At 34.5% G+C, this 26,328-nt stretch overlaps 1 protein-coding gene across 1 annotated transcript in view; it reads left to right on the top strand.

Moving 5' to 3' along the window:
* ANKAR (ankyrin and armadillo repeat containing) overlaps nt 1–26,328 on the top strand; it is a 50,361-nt gene that overhangs the window by 11,521 nt on the left and 12,512 nt on the right. Inside the window, exons 6-16 of the mRNA XM_016147792.2 lie at nt 505–685; nt 1,759–1,978; nt 6,825–7,026; nt 9,628–9,836; nt 12,533–12,637; nt 13,975–14,216; nt 18,148–18,316; nt 23,049–23,290; nt 23,454–23,607; nt 23,692–23,853; nt 26,034–26,140. Coding sequence (XP_016003278.2) covers nt 505–685; nt 1,759–1,978; nt 6,825–7,026; nt 9,628–9,836; nt 12,533–12,637; nt 13,975–14,216; nt 18,148–18,316; nt 23,049–23,290; nt 23,454–23,607; nt 23,692–23,853; nt 26,034–26,140 — 1,993 coding nt within the window. The remainder of the gene's footprint in view (nt 1–504; nt 686–1,758; nt 1,979–6,824; nt 7,027–9,627; nt 9,837–12,532; nt 12,638–13,974; nt 14,217–18,147; nt 18,317–23,048; nt 23,291–23,453; nt 23,608–23,691; nt 23,854–26,033; nt 26,141–26,328) is intronic.

Raw genomic sequence — 26,328 nt, 5'->3', positions numbered from 1 at the left:
TACCTACAGCTCAAGGACCTAATGGGTTGGGGGTTTCTCTATTCCACTACTGCAGTGAGTTAAAGTCAGGGAGCCATTACACAAAGCATCATTCCAGGTCAGATTCAAGGTAAACCTTGAGAAAACAAATGTAGACATAACTCAATTGAAAGAGTTAATATATAAACTTGTAGGAGGAGGATAAGCAGATGGCTAAAAGGTAAACCTAGAATTCCTTCAAGCCAGAGTTAGAGCTTTGAGTAACTTTTGGGCTATACCCCTGGTCACCGGCATCGGAGGGCCAATGTTGATTAGAAAGGCCAATATGCAGAAGACAGTTGTTATAGAAAGAATTAGTTAATAACGGTTGATAATCACATTATTAAAATATTTACAACCAAATACAATTTAAACTATATTTTTACATTTGTTATTTAAAAAAAATAAAGTTTTGCCCACACAGAAAAAAAGTAGCAAATCACTTCAAAGTCAAAAAAATTTATCCTAAAAATTTTTTTTTTATAGATATTATGTGATCTATTTTGAACTTGAAACTTTCTATCAGCAACTATATAAGACACAGTGGTGGGGAGCCATAAACGAAATAGTGAACAATCTGAGACTGAAAAGACTTCCACTGACGGATGCTCAATTACATGAGCAATTTAAGAAAAAATTTGGTTTCAAAAAAGCTATGAAATGCAAGGTATTTAGGTGATTACTACATAATTTAGTATAAGAAGTTATATATAGTAGATAAGTTAATGTCTCAAATTTTTATCTTAGGGATAAATAAGAGGTTAAATAAAGTCTTTAATATGAAACAAAAATTTCTCATTTTAGCAGTTGAGAAGCTATACAATTCTAGATTATATATTTCTGAAAGGGTTACAAAACCACCTGTTAATGAATTAGATTGTGATTAATTCAATAATTGCTATTATTTATTGAATGATTATTTTGTATGCCAGGCACTGTTAAAATCCTTTCAACAAACTCTTTCAAGGTACTAGTACTATTGTTATCATCTCTATTTTACAAATAAGGAATTTGAGGTAAAGCACATTAAGGATCTTTTCCAAATCATATAGCTCATAAAAAGCAGAGCCAGGCACAAACCCAACATCCTGAATCGAATCTCTACATCTGCTTCAACAGCTTTGACTTAGAGCATTTGAACCAGATAAATTAAGTGGTGAGCTTACCAATTTCAAAGAATACACTATCACTGATTTACCATTTACTTTTTAAAATGTCCACAAATTTTATAATTTAATAACATGTTCATTTACTATTAAAATATTAAAGTAGTCAGAATGTCTCAAAGAAGTGTGTGATATTTTTACCTCTCCATTTTGAGACCTAGAGCAAAGAATGCAAACTGTATTTCTATAGCTGTATATACAAGTCTCTAGACTTCTAAATTAGAGCTGTCTTCTTAAATTGGAGAAGGAACTCTTTGCTTTTAAAATATTTCAGAAAGATACTTTACCCTGTTTCAACTGTCTCCAAAGAAGAAGAATCTGTAACTTCTTTCTGAAAAAAAGGAAGAATAAAAACTTCCCCAAATATATATTTTTAAGTTCTTGGTGTTTCTTTATAACTCAAACAACTTTCACCATTGCCCAGTGAGACACTTTCCACGTGGATCATGTGAAAATTCTACTGAAAACGAGCACCTAATCATATTATATTAATATATTTCATTGTCATTTTTCCCTTAAACCAAACTTTAGGTGTAGTCTGAAGAAACTAATTCTGACCTTCTTAATAATTTAGAGTATCCCATTTGGTATGAAGTCCGCTGTTGAAAGAGGATTATCCGCTGTTTTCCATACATTCAGCCGTAAAACCTCAAGCTCAACAATCAACGTTTCAGATGAGGCGGGTTATGCTATTTTCCATCATGCCGCTCTGCACAACAGAGTTTCTATTGTATGTCAACTGTGCAACGCTAACTTCAATGTCAACCAGAGACGCTTTATTATGTTTAGCCAAGGTATCATGTTTTTAACTCTGAAATGTTTTTCCTTTCCTTACCCCTATTCAGCATTAAGAATGCATGTCGATTTGAGAACAAGGTTAAAATCGGGTAGTGGGCCCTAGAGCAAAGTTGAGATTTTTGTTTCACGTATCTCAGAGGGACTCCTTTTAGTTTTCTAAGTATCACTTATTGCTCCCTTATCTCATGTTATTTATTTGTTGTGTCTCCCTCAACTGAATATAAGCTGCATAAAGGGCAAGGATTTGGGTTACTTTGTTTGCTATGATAATCTAGTGCCCAGAAGAAAGCCTGGCATTAGTAGGTGCTCAAGAAATAACTGTTGAATGATTTCATGGATGGCTGAATGCAGGGCAGCATTTGATAATCACTGGCATAATTAATATACAGTGATTTACTATTGAAATTCAGAGAAAAGGAAGATAGAGATTATAGCAGAACATCTATTTCCTACCCCAGGGTTCTCAACCAGGGGATAGTTTCTTTACACTACATAAACTTAAATTACATTTAATAACAAAAATTTTTTCTATAATAATTTTTATAATTGATGACCTCTTTAAGGCTACCCATATTTAAACTTTAAAAAGTAATTTTTCCTGATATTTATGTATTCTTTGGAATGTATTTAACTAGTATAAAAATAATAAAGTCGTAGGTGAAAGTGAAGGGCCTCCATAACTGAAGAGAGAACTAGACATGAAATTCAGGAGTGGCTGATGAACAAGACTGGCAATAAAAAATGATGATTTATATTTTCACACATCAAAACAAAATGTTCTGCTTTAATCCTATTGACCACTAATAAATTCTGTGTTCTATCACTATAATTAAAATGTTTTAATATTAAAATGTTTCTATTGCCTGATTGAAATATTCAAAAATAATGAACTTAAAGTAGAACACAAATTCAGTCAAATTTAAGTGCAATGGATAGCTATTATTTAAAAGTGCCTTCTTTGGTGGGAAAAAAATCTTTGGTAAAAAAAGTCATCCTGTGACTTACTTATATTTCCATTGACTGAGAATTGGGTAGATTTTCAATTATGGAAAATGTATAACTCTAGTGGCAATGTCCATCTATTATTACTTAAGAAACACAAAACCACTTCAACTAAGTTTTGACCAGCCACTGGAGAGGCAGCATTTCCAGGTCCTCTGTGACATGATGCCAGGTTCATGCAACATGCCCAGAAGGCTTGACCAAAAGTTACAACCGATCCTGTTTATGTAATCCTGCCATCTGTATCTAAACATAGTCCTTTTGTTCTTATTAATATGAGACTATTTTGACTAATTTAGGAAACTGCTATGTATTAATAATCATACTTCTATGTGCATTCCTTTTTAAAACAGAGTCATCAAAAACGGATGCGAAAAAAGAAAGAAATGGTAAGACACAAATAAAATATATAAGACTATACTTCCTACACTATAAAATAATTCAAGGAGGGTTTATTTTTAAAGAAACCATTTATAAAGACCTGAATTTTGTAAGTGGAGGGTGATAGTTATTCAAACTAGTCACCTTGCATTGATGGAGGAACACAACTAATCTGAGGTGACTTCAGAGAGGGAATCTCTTAGAACAAGTATCCTGACCTCCTTCTCCTCCCTCCTCCAAGGTTCCCCATTGGCAGATGCTGATAAGAAGCCAAGGACAGGGGTTGCTAAATCTGCAGGAACAGGAAGAACACAGGGCCTGCGGGGGAAAATGGGCACCTATCTAGTCTACCTACCCTGTGGGAATTTACAGTTGTTACAATAGTATACTTCCTGCATTATTGCTCTCTCTTTTTTTCTTTTTCTTTTCGAAGTATTGCTTATGGCTACCTTGTATAATATTATTTGTGTTTATTGTGTCTCCCTCACTTTAATATAACATTGCCATGGTATCCTAGTGCCCAGAAGAAAGCCTGACATTAGTGTCAGGAAACAGTTGTTGAATGAATTCATGGATGGATGAATACAGGGTAGCATTTGACAATCGCTGGCATAATTAACATACAGTGATGTACTATAGAAATTCAGAGAAAAGGGAGATAAGTACACCTTTCAGGCCCCAAAAAGCATTTATTCCCTAGACCATGGTTCTCAACCAAAGAATAGTTTCTTCAGACTACATAAACCCCTCCAGAACTTGCCTGATTCTATTACGTCCTTGGACAGTGTTTCTCATCCTCAGCAATATTGATATTATGGGCTGCATAATCCTTTATTGGCAGGGGATAGGGGGAGCTATCTTGTTCACTGTAGACTATTCAGCAGTATCCCTGGCCTTTACCTACTAAAGACCAGTAACAACATGCACCCCAGTTGTGACATCAAAAACGTCATCAACATTGCAGATGTGTGTTGGGGAGGGCGCACTTAATCCTACTGTCCTGGGATAAATTTTCAAGTACATAGGAATCAGCCTGGGAGCTTGTTAAAATGCAGAATCTGATTTCGGAGGGTCTGGGTGGGAGCCAAGAGTCTGTATTTCTGTTAAGCACACTTTAAAGCAGTAAGAGGCACATATAAGAATAGTACTCCTGCCATGAGATTGTGCTGAAACACTTTTTGGAGGGAGGTAGAGAGCAGAGGATGTGAGTCAGTGGGAATGCTGGTGTGGTTTTTCAAAAAGAAACTCCTCATGTCATTTTGATATGATTCTCCTGCTGAGCGCAGCCTACTGCCTCCTCTTCAGTTGAAATGAGCTAACATGTTCTAAAGTCCTATGACTAGGTCTCAGTCTTTGAGGGAGCCTATGGTCCTATACTATGAAATTCACACGTACTTGTCAGTTCTCTCCCCCACCTTAGGTGGGTCAGGATGGCTGGAGGGGGCTGGAGTTGGATATTTCCTTCCCCAAAATCAGTTAGGCTCTGGATTATACCCCAACAGTTTACGCTCTGGTAAAATAGTTTCTCCTGAAGGCAGGCCGTGTTAAGAAAAACAGAATGCTCTGTTGTGTTTCAAAGTGGTTCTTTTCCCCCTCTCTTGCCAGAAGTTTAAAAGGATTTTTCTGTGATATTAGTATGAGGACCTGCTAGAGCTCCTGCAGATAAAACTCACTGAAGTGTGGGGCCCCCTATGACTGGGTTCCCCTGGCGTTTTTAATTCTCAGACTTGTCCACACTGAGCTGCCAGCAATCTGTCAATTAAAGTTCAGGTTTTCCTACCTCTGGTACTGGTTCCTGTGGGGGTTTCTGCTTCATTAAGTTGTCATTCTCTGAATCTGCCGATCTCTCCAATTTGAGGGGCAGCATTTTTTTCCTGTGATCTCATTTCTCTAACAGATCTAAGAAGAATTGTTGAATTTTCAGTTTGTTTAGCTTTTTACTTGCCATTAGAATGAAGTGGTGACTTTTAAACTCCTTACGTGCTGGACAAGAAACAGGAAAAACTAAGCAGTAGCTTTAAATGAATAGATCTGGCTCAGATGTTATAGATTATCAAGGCTATGACATAAAGCTTAGGTAGGCAGGAGGCCATTGGAAGTTTCTGACTTGGGAGCAAAGCAGTGCTTGTTTTCTGAGATGAATAGAAGTTAGCTAGACCCTGGTCAGGGAAGTGTTACTTGGGAGAGGGAAGCTTTCAGACAGCAGGAACAGTTCGGGGTGACTGGATAATTCATCATCCAAATGAAGGAGACTTGAGAATAAAATGGACACTATTAATCAATCATTGTGCTGGGGCAGCAGGCACAGACCAATACTTTCCTGGGTAACCTGGCGTGTGTGGTCAGTCATCTTATATCTGAGAAGCTATAAGAAGACCCAAATGAAGAAAACAAGGTGTGCATGTTTTATGTATGTGTGTATGGTGTGTATGTGTATGTTTTGGAGGAGGGGAATAAGCTGGTGGTTCAGGTTAAGTCAGAGCCAGTGGATCCTTTTCCTGTATTTGTGATCAGATGGCCTTGAGAAAACACTGAAATGTTTTAAGCAAGAAGGTTAAAAAGATCAGATTTACATTTTGAAAAAATGGATTGGGGAAGGGCAAGAACAAGATGGGGATATCAGTTGGGAGGTGATTATGGCTTGGAGTAGGGTGGCGGTGGCAGTGAAGACAGGTTCTAGAGAGATATTTAAAACTTATGATGGACTGGTTATGGAGGTAAAATGAGAGGGAGGTGCCAAGGGGTCATTCAGGTTTCTAGTTTGTAGACCTGGCTGGACTGATTTAAGGGGCAGTGAAAGAGGACCAGGTTTGGAGGGGACGGTAGGAGTTCAATTTTGAATATGTTAAGTCCGAGGTGGTATGTGGAGATGCATAGTGCAATGTCAGAGATACAGATCCGAAGCTTGGAGAAGAAGCAGATCTAGAGAATTTTCCTGGGAGCCATCAACTTATAGGTAGTAAGTGAAGCCATTAAAAAGATAAAAAGGACCAAGAGGGTATGCTATTATAAAAGCCAAGGAAAGAAACTATTTTAAGGAAGAAGTGGTCAATTTGCTGTTGATGAAAATTGAAAAACACCTACTGGACTTAGTGACATAGAGGCCTTTTAAGTGAATTTCTTTTTCATTTCGAAGGATATTATCTCTTACCACAAAACATTTGAGTCAAATGGAAAATAATTTAAACAAGAAATAGCTTATGTTATCACCAAATTAACAAATAGACTAAATTTTTTGAATATTTTTAGTTATTTTTTCTGAACTTATTAAGAACTGATTTTTAATGTTCAGACATTGAGTTAAATAAAGAAATAAAGAATTGCCTAAATTAAGTCCTTAAGTGCTTATCTTAGAGCTACTATATCACACAATACTGAGCTCTGGTTGGATATCTGTTTTTGTTTTTTTTTTAGGAATGTTAGATTTTGACCACTGAAGTAATTGCCCATTTTTTCTAGGTCCAACGCCTCTACACCTGGCCGCACAGGCTTGCTCATTAGAAACAACCATCTGTCTACTCTCTTTCAAAGCTGATTACATGCTTTCTGAAAAAAGAGGCTGGATGCCAATCCACTTTGCTGCTTTCTATGACAATATCTGCATCATCATTGTTCTCTGTAGGAAGGATCCTAGTTTGCTAGAAGCTGAGGCAACAGCTGAGTAAGTTATTAAGCATATGTAAAAATATACATTTCTGCTTCATGGCTTGCTTCAAACACTGACACTAAAAGAAATGGTTGGTGTGATTAATTTGAAAAGCTGTGCAAGGCTTAGTCTGCTGTCATTTCTGGTCACTATCTTCTACCACTTATCTTTAAAATTTTGAAGATAGAACTTCTATTAACCTATGCATGTTGTCTGGAAGAATGAGAAGTAGGCTTTAGGAAGTTTTTCCTATCCTAGCCTTTTCCAATGATATGTTTCTACAGCCGAGTTTATAAGGTTAACTACTGAGTGTCCTGGAAGAAGCCTGGCACTAGAAAGGAGAAAGTTGCTCTAAATGGGAAACTACACAACTGGGAAGCAGCCCAAGGACTCCAGGCCAAAGTGGATAGGCCTTGGATTCAACAGGAATATCTAGTGGTATCCTGAAGAAAAACACATTGAAAAGAGGAAAATAACTTTGAAATAGTGAACATCTCAAACAATCTTCTGTTTCACTATTTCGCTGAGGACCAACATTTAGGGGGGAGGTTTAACTTCTCCTGAGGGTACATTCTTGGCTGGTCATAGAAAAAACAGGTTATTGTTATGAATCTCTGAACATGATTTAGACATAGCTTCCTTCAGATATCTCTGAGTCTTCAAATAACCTGTCTATTATTATTCAGTGAATTAATCAATCCTCCCTCTAGGTTGAGGCAGAGATGAGTATGGAGAAAGCTTTCAGGATACCAGGGTCTCTGGCTAGTAGATTTTTTGATAGATTCCAGAAAGAGCTGTGGACTGTGGAGACCTGAGTTCAGCTCCTTGTTCTGTCATGTTTTGACAATGTGTCTTTGGGCACAAGGGGGCTAAAAAACCGGGTGGATTACAAAAGGTCAAACAATTGGTTATTGAAGGTAGTAGTAAGAAGCTCTCTGTGAACATAAGCGAGAAGCAAAGGATTAGCAGAGAGGACAGTTACCAAGGCTGTGCTCTCCTATGTGGAGCTGAGGAAGAATGTGACCATGCTGGTGCATATGACTATGGAGCACAAATGAAGATATGACAAGGAACTGAAAGATCAGATCACGGATGGTAATCAGAATGGATGTTGAAGCCTCTGACAATAGGAGGGGGCAGTTGGTGAGGCAATGCACAATATAGGGTGTGGAGAGGACCCCCCTTGGGCAGCAGGCAATGGCAATGTGGAATTGGACAGGGTAATATAATCTGATAGTATATTCTTCAAATGAGGAAAATCAGAGTGATGGTGTTAGAAGTAAACGTAGTCTTTATTCCTACCATTGAGTAGGAGAAGGAAAGCAACAAGAGAACAGACATGTTAAGGTAGAAAAGGGAGAAAATGAAGAGGTGTTTACTCCTAAAGGGCAAGAGTTTCCCTGGAGCCCAGGAAAAAGGGAACTGAGGAGAGGCTTGGGGCCAATTGGATAGAGGTGAAAAATTCAAGAACAGGCAGCAAGAGAAAGGGATTTCACTAAGAGAAAGAGGTATGGGTAAAAGGATGAAAAAAAAAAAAAAGTAATGTTTGAGGCAATGTGATGTGGTGAAAAAAGGAGGGGGTAACTATGTATCCAGGCTGTGCTAAGCACCTTATCTGTCCCTTACACCAACACTGTCCGATGATTGTTGTTAACCTTCATTCTTTTACAGACTAAGAAAGTAACCCAATTTGCTTAAGGTCACATTGTTAGTCAGCAAATCTGTTAAGATACACTTGTAGCTGCTACAACAAAGATACCAAAAAATATGTGTAGTTTAAATGAGATAACCAAGTAGTTCTTTTTCACGAAATCTGGGTTCATGGTCGAGGGCCGGCATAATGGCCTGACAGTGTGAGAGACCAGACCTCCTCTTCTTACTTCCTCTTGTGTGGTTTCCATATCCTGCTAAAAGTGGCAATTCCTATTTTCATTATTAGACCCGTATTGTAGCCATGAGAAGAAAGAGAGGAGAAGAGTCATGGCACACTCCTTTTCTCTTTAAAGAGTTGTCTAGGTAACTTTCATGAACATCGCATTGGCCAATCTTAGTCTGGTGACCATACCTATCCATAAGGGAATTTAGGCATGTATTATATGGCTGGATAGCCATGTACCCAGTCAAAAGATCTTTACCTTCTAAAAAGTAGATAAGGGGGTTTTTGAGAAATTCTGTTAGTTTCTGCCACAATGATGAAGCTTAGATTTGTGAATTGGAGATGAATATAAAGAAATGTGTTGGAATGCTACCTGAGCCTTGGTTTCATCATTTGTAGAATGAACTAAAATACTTGCTTTGCTTTTTCCTTCACTCAGAGAGTGGTTGTAAGGATTCAATGAGGTAGTGTTTTCTAAGAACTTTGTGTATTATCAACTTCTGAACAAATTATAGGACCTGATAATTAATATGGGAGGGAGAGTAGGGGCAAATACTAAGGACAGCAAAGTCAGGGGAAGCAAATCTATGTACTTATGGAACATACAGAACAATAACATGTAAGAGAGAGAAGGTGATGGTATAAATCAAACGTCCTCCAATAGCAATTTGGATAATTTTTAATAAGTAAATTTGATGCTCTATGTGCTCAATTATCATAATATGTTTCTTGATTTTTAGGAATCAGTGTACTCCATTGTTACTTGCTGCCACTTCAGGAGCACTGGACACTATTAAGTACTTATTTTCTCTCGGTGCTAACTGGAGAAAAACAGATATTAGAGGAAATAACATAATTCATTTATCAGTCCTAACCTTTCATACAGAGGTTCTTAAGCATATAATAGAGTTGAATATTCCCGAACTCCCAGTTTGGAAAACTTTGGTAGGTAAGTATAGACCACTTACTCTTTTTATAAATAAATGTTCTATTATGCAGTTTAATTATTGATATTTACTCTTAAGTAGAGCAAATAAAGTACAGTAAAACATGCATCATATTTTAAACTTTTAAAAATCATGAAATAAACATTTTTGAGTTAAAACCAGAAATACAAATAACACTGAACTATATTTTTATGTGTGAAAAAGTAGTTTTATTTCTAAATTAAAATCAAAGATAAATAACCCAAAAGACTACATTTTACCTAATTACATTTATTTTTATTTTCCAACTTCTCCAAAAGTCCAACCATCATCTTCTCCATCAAAGAAGCAAATAAGAAAGAAAGAAAGAAAGAAAGAAAGAAAGAAAGAAAGAAAGAAAGAAAGAAAGAAAGAAAGAGGAAGGAAATTAAAGTTTGAGTTGGAAAGATTCCTTCTAATTTATTTCTCACTTCCTAATTTTAGAGACAGATTTAGTAACATTTCATACCACATGTTGATAAATGTTTTGGGAAACATTTTGTTCAAGATTTTTGTCCAAATTTATATTCAGTCTAGCCAGAAATATTTTAAGATTTAGAGTTGCCAGACCAATTGAATGTACACATCTAATTTTACTCCTTCTCAAGACTCAACTAAAATTGTATGGTGATTAAACAAAAATAACACCACAAGAAACAACAGCAAATAAACATTCAATAGAAAACAGAAAAGGATACAGCAGAAATAAAATAAAATATTGGAAACAGATAGGCAAGCCAACAGTGGGAAAATTGGACTCACACTATAAATCCTCAGTAGGCCGAATAACTAACACTGGCAGTCAGGAACGCGCTCTGCAGAGGCTAAGCAAGAAATACCAAAAGATACTACAGTGAGAATTCTCCCCAATAAACAGGAAACTGTGAGTCTAACCCAAGAGAAAAGCAAAGGGAATTTCAAAGGGACAGCAAAGGGACATTCCAGAATGGAAACTGTGTACCCAGGGACAAAGGGAAAATATGGGAGGAATTACTGATGGGTACAAAGAAAACTAAGCAGATAAAATAAAATAAGAAAATTATTACCTTCAGGAAAAACAAAAGTAAGAAAGGAGACACAGCTGTAGTATACTACAGTGCTTAGCTATGAATATCTGCATCATAATGTAAATGTTGAATATTTATTTAACTAAAAAGTATAAATGTGAGGAAGGGGAAGCAGAGGAAATGGCAGAGCAGTGTTGAAAGAGCTAGTTTCTCATTTACCATAATAAGAAGTCAATTAATGATGTCTAAAATGCATACAGTAAAAGGTAATAGTGTATATAATATTTAGAAATATAAGATATGTAAATCATAGAAAGTATAGGGAAAGAGTCTAAAGTTATATCTGGAAAGAGAAACTCAAAAGAATGGAGAGGATGGAGTAAGGAACTACTGTATTTTGCTATACACTTTTTAGTAATATTTAACTCAATCATGAACATGTATTACTTCAATAAAATAAAAACTAAAGCAAAAAAAAATGAAACAAATTGGAGCTGAGAACTGATATTTCCCCAACAACTCATTCAGGATAGGAAAAGATACATTTATGATTTTCAACCCCATTCTACAGATTCAAAAAGTCTGAATGATTGGTTTCAAAACTGGCTCAATATCTGAATTTACTGGGTACTGAGAACACATTTCAATTATGTCAACCCCCAAGAGATATTGGAAAGTATTTTCAATGTTTAGATATGTGTACATATGTATCATTAAATCTTAATCTTTCTAGGAGGAACTAAGACCGTGTTGTTACTTTTAATAGACTAAGACATTTGAAATACTCACCTCAAAAGTAGAATAGTATTTCTAATAAGAGTAGCCTAGTAGCACAAAAAATTCCCAGCAGCCACTTCTTAGAACCATTGTTGAGAAGTCCTGCCAATAATAACACAAACACAATAACTAGTGAATATCTGGCCACCGTTTCTTTGCTTTGAGCCCTGGAATAGCTCTCTGTCATTGCACTGCCCATTTCTACTATGAGTAAAAGAAGACTAATCAGAGTTTATTATAAGTCTCCCGGATTAGCTCTTAGAGTAGAAGCTAAATTTTACAAGAGAGAGCCATGGAGTGATCTAAGCAAGGCAGGAGCCAGATTTATTATTATAGAAGCTAAGTGTAAAGAGAGGAGGCAAGGATGCTTCTATGTGGTTTTTCTTGCACTGTAGACATTTTCTGAAAGCATGTACGTTTGTATTATCTCCTGTATGGAGTATAACTGCATTCTTCTTCATACTAAGGAGATATATAAAACCTGACATATGATTTAATAGATATTAAAATTTTGACAGTAATGTAGTTTACCTTGTCATCCTTTATAACCCATACTCAAATTTTATTCAACAACTGATTTCAGGCCACCGAGGTGTACTATTTTCCACGTGAACTTGAACCATGTGATGAACCAATCCAAGTCATTCAGACCACAGATAAAGAATTTTTGGTTCCTGTGATAATTACATAGCTTATAAACCTCAAAGATCATGAGTATGTGCAATATGTTCAGCATCTCACAGAAGGCCACACACAGAGGAAATTTAGTGAATGCAGTTGATGCTTATAATGGTGCTCTCAACTCATGGCTTCACTTGCCCTGGACAGAAACAGAGTTAAAAATTTCATTTCTTCTTGTAAAATTCTAACGTGTTTTTCTGTTGAATATTTACCAGAAATGTTGCAGTGTGAAAGCTATAAACGAAGGATGATGGCTGTCATGTCCTTAGAAGTAATTTGCTTAGCAAAGGATGAATACTGGCAATATATTTTGGATGCAGGTAATGTAAAATTCATTAACTATCTTTTGCTTATGCTGCTTTATGCAAAGCTATACTACATTCAGTTAGTCACTGTAAAATCTATTTTTAATTGTGGAGGAAACATTTTAGTTGATTTTAAATTTCTATTTTTCTTTTTTCTAAGATTATTTCCTTTACCTGACAATATTACATTTTATTTTCCACAGGATCAAAAAGTAATATCAATTCCATTTCTCTAAAAATTTGCAAACTTAAAAATGATAATAAATTACTTTACCCCAAACTACTTCTTATGTTTACTACTTTCATTTATAAATTATCCCTATTCTGTGTTAACACAATTTATTTTTAAAATTAAAAATAGTTTTCGTGGTTTATAGCAGCAGGCCTGAGTTTGTAAGTAGCTCTGCATTTAGAAATTAGGCTAATTGCTTACCCTCTCTAAGCCTGGTTTCCTCACTAATGAAATGGTTCCTACCACATAGGGTTGTTTGGAGAAGAGCATTGTCCAATAAAACTTTCTGAAATGATGGACATAGTCTATCTGCACTGGTAGCCACTACTCTAATGCGAATATTGAAAACACATGAGATGCTCTATAAATATTTGTTGAATGGATGTGAGTAAAAAAATTATTATAGGTACACCTTACTATGTTCTTAAAAATGTATACAAAGCTCTATGTCCAAAAAAGTGAACCACAGATTAATAAGTCATGAGGTAGATTACATTTCAGACAGATAAATAAATAAAGCCCTAATTAATACCCATTATGTTTTCTGGCATTTTGTGTGTGCCCTATAATTTGCTCTTTTCCTTCACAGTGTACTGATATAACAAGCATCCAACTGAAGCCAAATTTTCTATTTTTACCATGCCCAATAATTGTCATCTTTGAACCAATGGTAATTAAGGAGGCCAAGGTTGCTTTTTATTAGATTCAGCACTTTATTTTTGCTTTTCGGTTGCTTGTATAAAATATGGGTAAAATATAATAAAATATTCAAATAACTACACAAACAGTGCCACACAAATTTGACGCCCGAACCACATGGTAGCTCAAAGAATTTATTTGTCAATAATCTTAAACCAAAATTCAGTGTTTCAAAGGTGGCTTAGAGTTACAATATGCTGTGTGAAAATCAAATGTATAAACAATGAGAGCTCTCTATACTGTAGACAGACATAAAAGTGCATTCATATAGTTTCAAGTGGTAATTTAGAAATATTTTATAGAATTACTTGTTAATTGTTTATATGGCAATACCCGAAAACATTATTTAAATCTTATAATGATAAATTCACTACAAATGGTTATAAATAATTCATGCTTTTTCTTGATCTCTACATTGCAGGCACCATTCCTGCCTTAATCAATCTATTAAAAATTTCCAAAATAAAACTACAGTGCAAAACAGTTGGGTTATTGAGTAATATCTCAACCCATGCAAGTGTAGTGCGTGCTGTGGTGGAGGCGGGAGGCATTCCAGCTCTGATCAACCTCCTGGTTTCTGATGAACCAGAACTACACTCTCGCTGTGCTGTCATTCTGTACGATATTGCTCAACTTGAAAATAAAGATGTTATTGCCAAATACGTAAGTTCTTTTCATAGGACATCACTTTTACTGCAGTAATTGCCTTATATAGAAACTAAAAAGATACACGCCCATGTTATTATGCAGTGGCAAAACTCTCGGGGAAGAATTCCAGTGACAATGAGGACAGCGAAGAGCAAAACTGCCACAATCCCATGAGTGCCAAAAGTAAACAAGAGCAAGATAGTACCAGAGCAAGCAAAGCAAAGGGCATGAGCTTCAGCAGAGCTGCCCAGCTCCCCTGTCACCAAGTCTCACAAAGTGACTGTGGGCCCAGATGGATACTACCTACACATTGGGTTTGTGTCACATCTGAGGAACCTCGAGCTTAAGAAACCTATCACTTTGTTAGTGATCAGTAAGAAAACCTATCTTTTGTTTGGAGGGAAATGATGACTAGTTACCTAAAAATCCGGAAGAATGGCTCAGGTGAAAGAGGTGTTACAATCTTGATACACTCATAACACAGAGGGAGGGCAAGAGGCCCACGGAGGACTGTTTCTCAACAAAAATATCTAGTAGAAATATCACCTGGGAAAACATGGAAGGAGGCCAAGTGCCTACTTAGCTCTAGGGCTATGGTTGCTTCTTGCCGTTTATGAGAAGATATTACAAGAAACACCGTCATTTTAGCTATTTCCATTCTACCTGAACAATGTAGTCCAACTGTGTACCAGAATTAGAAAATTTGTTTTTGTGAACACCAAGCAATCTTTGTCATGCTGTATTTCCTTAAACAAAACCCACCTATTATGTCTGCTAATGTATTATTTAAGGTCTGTAACAGATATTTATAAGTAATATTATTATTTTAGTTCTCTTCAGGTGATGCTTCATTATAGATTGAGTCATTTAGAGTTTTAAAATGAACTCTTTTTTCACATGTAGTACTTTGGCCCTGAATTCTGTAGTGTCCAAAAATCTGTTTATGATCTGTTTTCTTTGTGTTTGCATATTTAATCTGGCTTTGCTCATCCTTCTCTTTTTATGTTATTTCTTGTTGGTTTATTATCATTCATTTGGAAATTATATTAGAAATAAAGAAAACCCCTGACGCACCTTCAGAGTTGGTCAATCAGTCTTATATATTTAGACCTTATAATCTTCAGTGATTCTGAGAATTGCCCAGAGTTAGAATAAATGGGTCCCTTGTATGCAGTATATTTAGTTTTTGCTTTGTCATTCACTTTTATTGAGTGTAACTCATTTATTGATGTGACATGTTTAATCTTAGTTCCATCATATTATTTTTAAAAATCTTCTACTATACAGTCAATGTTTTCTTTCTTTTTTCCCTTTATCTTTAAAATCTAGGACTTACACATCAACGTTAGCTAGCTATTTTTCCTGGGATGTGGCATAACTTTTCAACATGTACATTCATCTTCTTTTATTTTCAGAATGTTTTCTTGAATTTATATCTTTAAATACTACATCTCTGTGATATTCTTTCAGTTCATTCATATAACAAGTACTTTTGGAGAGTTTCTTATATAGCAAATACTATTGTAGATGCTGGAGATATAGCAGTGAACAGAACAGACAATATCCCAGCCTTCATGGAGCCTTTATTCTAGTTGCGGGTAACAAGACAATAAACAAAGCAAGTAAACCAATTACATAGTATGTTATATTTGATGAGAATAGGTGTTGAGAAGGAAAGTAATGCAGGGAAATGGGAGTGGGGAACTTGTTGAAAAATAATTCACTAATAATTTGGCATTTGAGTACAGACCTAAAATAGGTGAAGGAGTGTGTCATATTTTTCTGTTGGGAAAACCATTCTCATCGGTGGAAACAAGTGCAAAGTAAATGAAGTGGGAGTGTGTCTGGCATGTTCAAGAAGTAGCAAGAAAGCAAAAATAGCTGAGATCTAGGAGACACTCTTCACTGGGCCATAGTGGACCACTTCCTGTAAGGCCATGTGGGCAATTGTTAGACACCTTGGTTTTTACTCTAGTATGTTTAGCTCTTGAGTGATTTTGTTCTGGGAAGTTCCATGAAGAAATTTATATCACTCTACCTCTGTGTTGAAATAGGTGGGCAAAGGTAGATGCAGCAAGACTAGGAAGTTATTGTAGTAATCTAAGTGACAGATGATTGTGTCTTGATCCAAGGTGTTAACAGTGGAAATGGTGAGAAGTAATCATATTCTGTATTATTCTTTGAAAGTTAAGTCACCAGGATCTGTGGTAAAGTTGAAAGATCTGGAAGAATCAAAAAAGAGTCTAAGAAGGAATAGTGAGGAAGGGGGAAACCTAAAGAATCAGTTGTCTTATCAGCCAAACGAAGAAAGTGATTCAAAGAGGAGAGAATGATTAATAGTGTCAAAAGCCATTGTAAGATGAAAGTCAAAAAATGATCATTGAATTTATTGATCACTTAATTAGCTGACTACTTCTCTTTGGGAATACCAATTATTTATGTATTGTACCACCTTTTCTGGAGACAAAATAGCTATTATTTTCTCTCTAGTCCTTTTCCACTCATCGCTTCATTTTATTTCATTTTTCTTTTATTCTCAATCCTGCCTTCCTTGTCCCTTGCTATGCTTTTTTAGAATTATTTTTGTGTGCATTGCAATTTGGCTTTTATATCTCTTCATATCTTTCCTGAGCTTTTCCAGCTCTTGTTTTATTTCGCTGTCTCAAAAAATCTTCCTTGAGCTCTGGGATCTCTCCTGTGTACTTTTGTTTTATAGAGGTGATTAACTGCCTCATTTTTTTCATTGATAATAATATACCACTCTTGGTTACAATTTTCTTCTGCTTTGTGACAATATTTTTCTGATGAGCATCCCTTATCTGTCGTAAGTTTTCCCTGCTATTTTCTTAGAACCCGTTCTAGTTCTTTTTTGATCATTACTCATCTTTGAATTAGATTCTTTCTGGTCCAACTATTCGGAGGAAGCATATGTGGGAAAGGGCCTAGACTCATGTTCTAAGCCAGCAAGAATATGACTTACGCCAAAGGGTTGTGTGCATGGTGCTTTTAGTTCTGCTTTCCCCTAACAAAGACTCGTGGATTGCACCTCACAATGTAGATTCTATTTTCTCCACAATGTGAAGCCTACCTCTTCCTTTTCGCCTCAGCAATGGGCTTCTTCCAAACATACCCTGTTGGTATAATTCCTTGTTCATCCTTGTCTTCCTTGATTTCAAAACTTTATGCCACATTGGTCCAGAAAAGAATCTGCTGCCATCCTGCATACCCATGCCTATCGTTCCAGACAGTGAGTTGTGTTTCTTTTTCTGCCCCTCCAGGTAGTGCCACTCATTTTGAAAAACTGGGTTCTGTCAGCATTTCCTGTGGCCAGTGGCCATGGGAGATCTCCTCATCCCTGTTGACAATTCCTACATATTTATTATGGTTCAACATTACAGATGTCTTCTAGCTTTATTGAAAATGAGGTTATATTTCTTTTTTCTTATATTCCTTAATACTCCTGTTTTATTTCTGTTAATAGGGAGAAATGCGATATTTACTCCATTTAAAATTAGGAAATTATATTCACACTTAAAAAAACATTTTATGTTGCACAAATCTAATTATAAATTATGAGTGCAATGTCTACAGTGGCAAATATTGCCATATGGGCACTGTATTCAGTTGATCTTACTCAGTTGCTTACTTTTTAGATATTTCTTAACTGTTACAGTGAGCTTGTAGCCTCAATTTATTTTGGTATAGAGGAGGCTATTTAAAAATGTATTTATAGAATACTTACCTTAATATAAAGCATATGATATTCTTGAAATTGGATTAGTTGTCACTTACTGTGCCATATCAGTAGAAACATTTGTTTACGAGTAATTGTTCTCTCTTGAGTAACCAGGTATTTACAGCAAGATTATAGAGTTTTATTTTTAAATAAATATTGTGTAGATCTCAGATATATTTAATTGTAATTAAATTTTTTGTTTATTTTTAGAATGGGATCCCGGCTCTGATAAATCTCTTACAGTTAGACATAGAAAATGTGCTAATAAATGTAATGCACTGTTTACGGGTATTATGCATGAGAAATGAATACAACCAAAGAGCAGTTAGAGACCATAAAGGCATCCAATACCTTATCACATTTCTGAGTTCTGATTCAGGTGAGCCTCTATTTATGTATTATTTTAAAGTGGCCAGATATATTAAGTGAAACAAACACAGGTTTGGACATGTCCTATATGAACAGATGTCCTGGATTTATCTTAGAATGGATCTAGACATATGCCATATAACCTAAATATCTGGAACACTTAAATTTAAACTGCCTAGTTAATAATAGGAATTGACTCTCAAAGGCATAGTTTTTAAAAATATTCAATTAAACATTTTCCTAAATGGAAATATTGGAATAAATAATGAAAATAATGCAAGTAATAGGCCCAGACTCAAGCGAATGTCTCCTTGTGTGTATAACACACATTTGGACAAGAAGCTATTTTTCAAGTTACATTGAGTCTTCAGATTTGCTATTAGATATCGATATCAAAATTCAAGATCATTTAGTTATTAGGCTAATTAGAAGACTCTGAAGTGCCTGTCAGCATCAAGAACACCGGAACCTAGGAGGGAGTTTCTGTAGCTGCTGCAAATGATCTTTTTAGGTTCTGTAACAATTATCTCATTCCAGTGAACATACACATAACAGTATAATCTTCAAACCTGAGGGGATAAAAAATCGGGGGAAAGTTTGTTCATGTTTCTTCCTGTTCAGTTTGTCAATTTTTTGTTCTCATTCTCTAGTAATAAATACAAAGTATATATATTGGTTACAATGTTAGACAAGGTAATTGATAATGGGATTATTGCAGAGGGCTTTCTTTTACTTTAAAACTTCAAATTTAGCAATTATCATTTTTGCAGAATCTCTATCATGTAGTGAAATCATTTGAAAGTCCTTGCTCTTCATTACAAATTTCTAAAGTCATCTACTCTGTTTTTCTCCATCACTAACTATGCTCTACTTTATTATTTAAGAATAGCATTAGAGAGAGCCAGCTTTTATGAATATTTTAACCATAGAATTTTTACTTATTTATCATTGTTCTTTATTTTTCTTTGTGTTTTATCTTCTGACAGTTTAAAGACAGGAACTAGGCTTTCCCTATTCTTTTTCATCCTCCAACCTAAGATGCTTGAACAAAGCACAAGTTGTAGAGGCATTTTGAATAAACAATAAATGAATTTGTGAAAGAAATCAAAAGAAATAAAATATTTAAATTATTTCTTTTGGGGGCTCTTGCCTTACCCAAAACCTAAATAAATGTAATTTATCCAATAATGTAATTTATATTATCTCCTTACACCAAGGAAGAACTTAATTTTGAAAAAAAGTTTTTAATTTTTTTCTTTCCACTTTTATAATTTATAAATGCTACATTTCTAATTTTAGTGCTTTAACAAATAATTATGTAAAATGTTAACTGAGTTGTTAAGTTATAGCAGATCACGAAGAAATTTTATTAATTCCAATATCATCTTAACTGTTCAGAACCACTCTAAAATTTTATACATTAAGGTAAAATGACCCCAAAGTAGATTCACATGCAGTTCTCTGAGACTGTGGATTTGTTAACATCTCCTTTGTCTTAACCTCTATTTCCAGAAGTTCCTCAAACTTTGCGGAGTTTGCTTTATTTTAGGCCTTTGCTTCACTCATCTTTAGCTGCTTGTTCCACATACGTATGTGCATGCATGTATGTTTTCTGATTTCATCTTTTCTGTGGCATTTACTTGTCCTGCTCTGTGGTATTAATAAAGGTTTACATGATACCACCATGGAAATTCAAATATGTAACAACAAGCATACAAAAGGCTTTCAATTCCAAACTATCTGAGCAAAATTTAAAGAGCAAGTTATCCTTCTTACAATGACTATTACATTTTCACTGCTAAAATACGTTCATATGTACTCATTACCTTCTAAAATCTGAAAACTTTGGAAATCTGGTTCCCAAGAGTTTTAGATAAACACTGCTTCCACCATTAGGTTTATTCCACCCAACTCTTAAAGTTGGCGTTCCTCAAGCTTCTATTCTTGGTCTGCTGCTTTTTTCACAAAAACTCTCTTTAAGCAATCTTGCTTACTCTTAAGAACTTCGTTATGGTTATCATCTATTCTTCCCAGTTCTCTAGCCAAATTTCTAATTTATCCTCTGAGTGTTAAAGCTCATATTATTGGGGTTATTGAGGTGCTAAAACAGCCCTCTCCCTTTAGAATTTCTATCTAATGGATAGACACAGGAATCAAACAGAAGTCAAAATTTCAGCCTTATTGTTGGAAAGCTCGTTTTGAGAAAACAGCAAAAAGATATCGCTAAAAAGAACCTAAGCCATGCATTTGAATGTTTCATTCTTCAATCTGAGAAATAATGTTACTCACTATCACTTTCATGGGAGGAATGAGTAACATTCCTGAATGGGAGGTGAGAAGAGGAATTGCTACATTTTGGAATGATACGGGAATATGGAGCAAGAGAAAAAACAGTTCCCCCACACTCTATTAATTTTATTAACCTACTTAACAACATTCAAGTGTTATTAGTGGTTTATCTAAAATGCAAAGTTTATCGTGTCTTTCCTGTTCTTTAAGTTATTCTGTTTTTTTCTTTTTTTTTTTTGGTCACATAGGATAAAGTCCAAATTTCTAACATTGCCTATAAGTCCTGCTCACCTTTCTATTTCAAAAGGAAATGACCTTCCTATCACTCCCTCCCTCCCTTACTTTACTCTCAAATAATATTGAACTTATTGCTATTTCATACTTCTGGCCTTTGAGCTTGCTCCACAAGGTCAAGGATTTTCTTTGTTGGTTCATCACTGCTTCCCAGTGTCTAGGAGAGTGCCTGGCATATAGTAGCTACTCAATAAAATATTTGCTGAGTTAATAATGATTAAATGATAGAAAATATTCATGACAAAAAGTTAACATATTTTATTAACGTGGGTATATAAATTGACATGAGCAATAAGGCATTAATTAAATAATTAACCTGAATAGATAATCTATGAAAGAACAAGTGCTAGATTTAGAAAGTTTGGCTTCTTGAATCCAAAAACACTTTTTTGTAGTTTTGACTTTTGGAAACATATTGAAGTTTTATATATTTAAAAAAAACACATTAAGCCTACAAGGCTACAAAAGTAAAATTGAATATAAACAGAAACAAACGAACCCAATTATATCTTAAATGAATTACATAACTAGATTTAAAAAGAAAAGAAATGTATACAAGTATCTTTGGAATATATTGCTTTACTACATAACCTGTCTAAGAAAGAGGGAAAAAAAAGCAAACTGTAAATATATCTTGAATTCTTCTTAGTGGATTTGTATTCATAATGATATGAGTAAAACAGCTCTGAATCTCTGTTATTAGTGTTGTAGGACTGAACATATGAATAAATATCTTGATATTATTGGGCTCTCACTGTGAAAAAATTATGTGTAGAATCTGGGAAGGTATTGAAAAATACTGTGGGTTTAAACTGGACTTGGAAAATTGGAAATATATAATTTTCCTAATTTTATCTGTTAAGAGAGTCTAGAAGAAATGGTACTGCAGAAGCAATAAGCTCAGTTAGTACCCAAAGCTTGATATCTGAACACCATTCCTCAATAAAAGAAACCAAGAGCTTCTTTTGTTGGAGAAATGGTTGATCTCAGGGCTAGGGTAGAAAAAGTATGCAATAAGTCTGAAACATCACATTGTGATAAAAAATGAAAAAAATGCCAAAAAGAAAATGATGATGGAGGTATATCTAAAAGATAGATACAGAGGCCAACTGAAAGGGGCTCCCACTGGCTCTTCAAGTTGAACAGTCATGGACAATTGCCAAATCTTGGACAATTTGAGTATCAATACAAATAAAGAAATTAATGGATATAAATCATTGACTAAAATAGAAATCCCAGAGCTCATCTTGATGACGATTGGATAAACAAGGAAATAAAGAAGTAGGGAGAGTTCTTCTTTATAGTTCAACTGATAAATGTGAAGAGAGTTGTAGATTTGTATATTTTTCCGAACATTGTAATAAAGGTTAGTGTGTGAAAACATCATCAATTGTTGCTAAATCTCAGGAAATTTTTTGACTTAATCTTGCAATTTTCTGTAAGTTTTAAAGAATGCAACTGGTTAATAAGCATATATGAAAATGTTTAGACTCACCAGTAAGCAAAAACACATATAAATAAATTGAGACACCATTTTTGCCTACCAAATTTCAAAATTTATGTATTTATTCTTAATGATAATATTTATATTTTAAAAGCTACAGTTGATACTGTCATACTCTGATTTTTGAAAAAAATTACTGGGATATGTTAAAAGTTATTTCAGTAATTCCTGGGACTCTCCACTAAGGGGACAAAAATACAGACAGTAAGGAAATACTTTGTGTGCCAACATTTCTCCATAGCATTGTTTAAAACAGTGAAAAGTTGGAAACAGCATATATTTTTAAAAATGTAATTAAGGAAATGTGATACAGCCATTAATGGAATATTTAGAAGACACTGATGTTCATAAAAAATGGGAAAATGTTATACTGGTAAATTAAAATGCAAGGCATTGTGTTTATAGTACTATATTAAATGTCTATAACACTATCTAAATTTGTCTATATTCATAAATATAGTGGACAAGATTAAATGAAATGTTTGTGTTTGGGTGATAAGAATCTGGACAATTTTATTTTTCCAATTCTTCTTAACTTTCTAAATTTTCTATAAAGTATAAATTTGATTTTATAATATGGGAAATTGATGATGTTATACACTCATATTCTTACTTTTTAAAAGAGTTAATAACTGGTTCTTGAATTCATTTGAAGATGTGTTGAAGGCTGTATCTTCTGCTACAATAGCTGAGGTTGCACGTGACAATAAGGATGTTCAGAATGCTGTGGCTATGGAAGGAGCCATTCCCCCTCTGGTGGCCCTTTTTAAAGGGAATCACCTTAGTGTCCAAGTGAAGGGTGCAATGGCTGTGGAATCACTAGCAAGTTACAACCCTTCTATACAGAGAGCATTTCTGGAAAGATCATTAAGTAAATACCTTTTAAAACTCCTCAAGGTAAGAATTTTATGATTATTTGTCTTTTTTTTTTTTTTGTATTCAGTAGTGAATTTCATGCAATGAAAACCAAAATCAGTTCTGGAATAGACATTTTATAAGACAGACATTCCTACAGTGTTAAATAATTACTCATTGAATGAATGAATGCTTTTTTGAATAGGCATTTCAAATAGATGTTAAGGAACAAGGCGCCGTAGCACTTTGGGCCTTGGCAGGACAAACACTGAAACAACAGAAGTATATGGCAGAACAGATTGGATACAACTTTATAATAAATATGCTTCTGTCACCATCAGCTAAAATGCAATATGTTGGTAAGTCGTTTTCTATGTATAAATTTGGACAATGTCGAACAGGAACATTGGAGATCACACTCGTTTCTTGTTTTTCTTTACTAGGAGGTGAAGCAGTCATAGCTCTAAGTAAGGACAGCAGGATGCATCAAAATCAAATATGCGAAGGGAACGGAATTGCACCATTGGTTCGCTTGCTAAGGATTAGTAAACTAGCTGAAGGCACACTTCTGAGTGTCATTAGAGCAGTGGGATCCATTTGTATTGGTTTGTAAATTTATTCTCAATTTTTAAAATATCAAGATACTTATCATTCTCTTTGTCCTCACTGTTAGAGCTCTAAACCATATGTAATTAAAATTTTTATATTGGTCTTGCTTCTGAGCTCTGTTTAGAAAGGACAATGAGCCCTGGCTATTTTGACTTCAAAGACTCTCAAATTTTAGGTTTAAGAGAAAAATATTTCTTCCTTTGAATCTTAAGCACTCTGTTTTTGAAGGTATAGAAGTGTTTCTAATGATAGAGCGCATCCTTCAATTCTAGTCTCTTTCCTTAATGATTATTTTTGTTTGTAAATTGACCACTAGGCTCTAATTGTTCCTTTCATTATAGAGGAATTAACATTTTGGAATAACTGGAAAATGTGGAATTGTCAGTAATTGACTTACCAAAGTAAAAATTTGGGTGCTTTAAGCATTTTTACTTATTTTAGATTTAAGTCCTTTGTTGAAATAAATATGTTTTGCATACATTTTCTACCAGTATATGGTGTGTCTTTCCATACTTGTAACATTAAAATTAACCTGTCAGTTTCTGAAAAATATCTTCCGTTACTTTGATTGGAAGTACATGGAATCTATAAATAAATTTGGAGAGAACAGACATCCCAATAATACCAAGTCCTCCATAAATCTCTCCATTTACTTAGATCTTTAATATCTCTCAGCAGTGTTTTATATATTTCCAGTATACAATTCTTGCATATATTTTGTCAGTTTTATCTTAAGTAGTTCATATTTTAAAATCGCACATAATAACTTTTGATAGAATGCTGGATATTGTGAGTTTTAAATTGATCTTATTATTTTCCTTTAAAGAGTTGGGCTCTGTTCTGTCATGCAGTTGAGGTACTTGGGATCAGTTTGAGCCTTTCACAGCTAGCTTTTAAGTTTTGTTAGGACAAGTCTAGAGCAGCCTTTACACTTGAACTAAATTAACCCCAATACTAAGATGATACTCTTCCTTGGGCTGGATCCCTAGTATAGCCTCTTATATTTCTGCTCATAGTGGTTCTTTTCCCAACTTAATGGAATTTGATCCCATTATTACCATGTGAAGATTCAGTCAAAGACTTGAGGGTATTCTTCTTATAACATCACCATTATCACTATCATAATCATTATTAAAAGTACGCATTTTTTGAGATCTCCCTCTAGCATCTTCACCTATTGAAATCTCCTCCCCTACCCCTTTTCTACCTACTATGAAGTGAGCAATCCCTCTTCTGTGCTTCAAATATCCTTTTTCTATACCTTTATTAAAACATTTGTTGCACAGTATTAAAATCATGTTTGTAAATAGTTGCTTCCCCTATAGAATATAAGCTTGTTAAAGGCAGATATTTTAATTCCTCATTTTAGCCCTACTTCCTACCTCAGTGCCTCGTGTATTAGGCATTCCATACTTGTCAGCCGAATGAAGAATATTATGTAATCTGTGTTTGTGTACATCCCTGGATGGCCAGTGGGGGAAGAGTGGACAAGAAAACAAAAGTGTTCTTTGCTCCTTTTATTTCCTCCAGTTCCTTCAAACTTCCTCAGATCACAATAAGTAGGTGGCTGGCTTCTCTTAATTTTCAGAGGCCCAATGTTGTATTTATATTTAAATATAAACCCACTGTATATGTGTTGTGATATTTATGGCAAAGGAAGAGAATTAAAAATGTTTATGCATGTCACTAGAAAGATGGCTTAAGTTTCTTCATTTAGATTAAGCCTGCAATTTAAAATAGTAGGTTATAAAAGAAGACAGTAAGATTATCTTTTAATGTGTGAACTTAAGAAATCCAGAAATTCTAACCAGATGATTTATGCTACTCTTTAAAAAAAAAAACCAACTTATTATGGAAAACAGTATTATAAGCTAAAGTATCTTGTGTATAATTCTTCAATAAATGATAGTTATATTATTTGTTGATATTCTAGCATTTCTGATTGTTTTGTGACTATTAAAAACTACCTCCACCTCTAACAGTAAGTGTCCATGTTTACTCATTTTGCCTTTTAAAATCTTAATCCAGGTAAATTAGTGTTGATATAGTGTTTCCTTTTGTAATTTACTAATCGTATTATACTAGGACAGTTTATCTATCAAACATATCAAACTACGTTTGACTTCACCATTTTCAAGATGGAAAAAGTATCTCACTGACATGTGAATTCTTACAGGTGTTGCCCATACAAGCAATCCCATTAGTCAAAAATTTGTTGTAGAGGAAAACGCCTTCCCCGTACTTATTCAACTACTGAGAAATCATCCATCTCCTACCATTAAGGTATATATATAAGGTTTCAAGGTTTTTTTTCTAATACAGTAAAAAGTAACAGAAATATGACTTCATAAGAATAATTTGTATCTTTATGCAAGTTTACAAGTATAATAAAAATATTTCTTTTAAACAAAATCCTGGAAGTTTTAAACAAAAAAAGTTGCTATAAAAATAGTAGTAAATTTTATTAAAAT

This window comes from Rousettus aegyptiacus, unplaced genomic scaffold (genome assembly GCF_014176215.1).
Source record: "Rousettus aegyptiacus isolate mRouAeg1 unplaced genomic scaffold, mRouAeg1.p scaffold_m13_p_2, whole genome shotgun sequence".
NCBI lineage: Eukaryota > Metazoa > Chordata > Mammalia > Chiroptera > Pteropodidae > Rousettus > Rousettus aegyptiacus.
The sequence above is the reverse complement of the archived record's forward strand: the minus strand, read 5'-3'. Positions and strand labels throughout refer to the sequence as shown.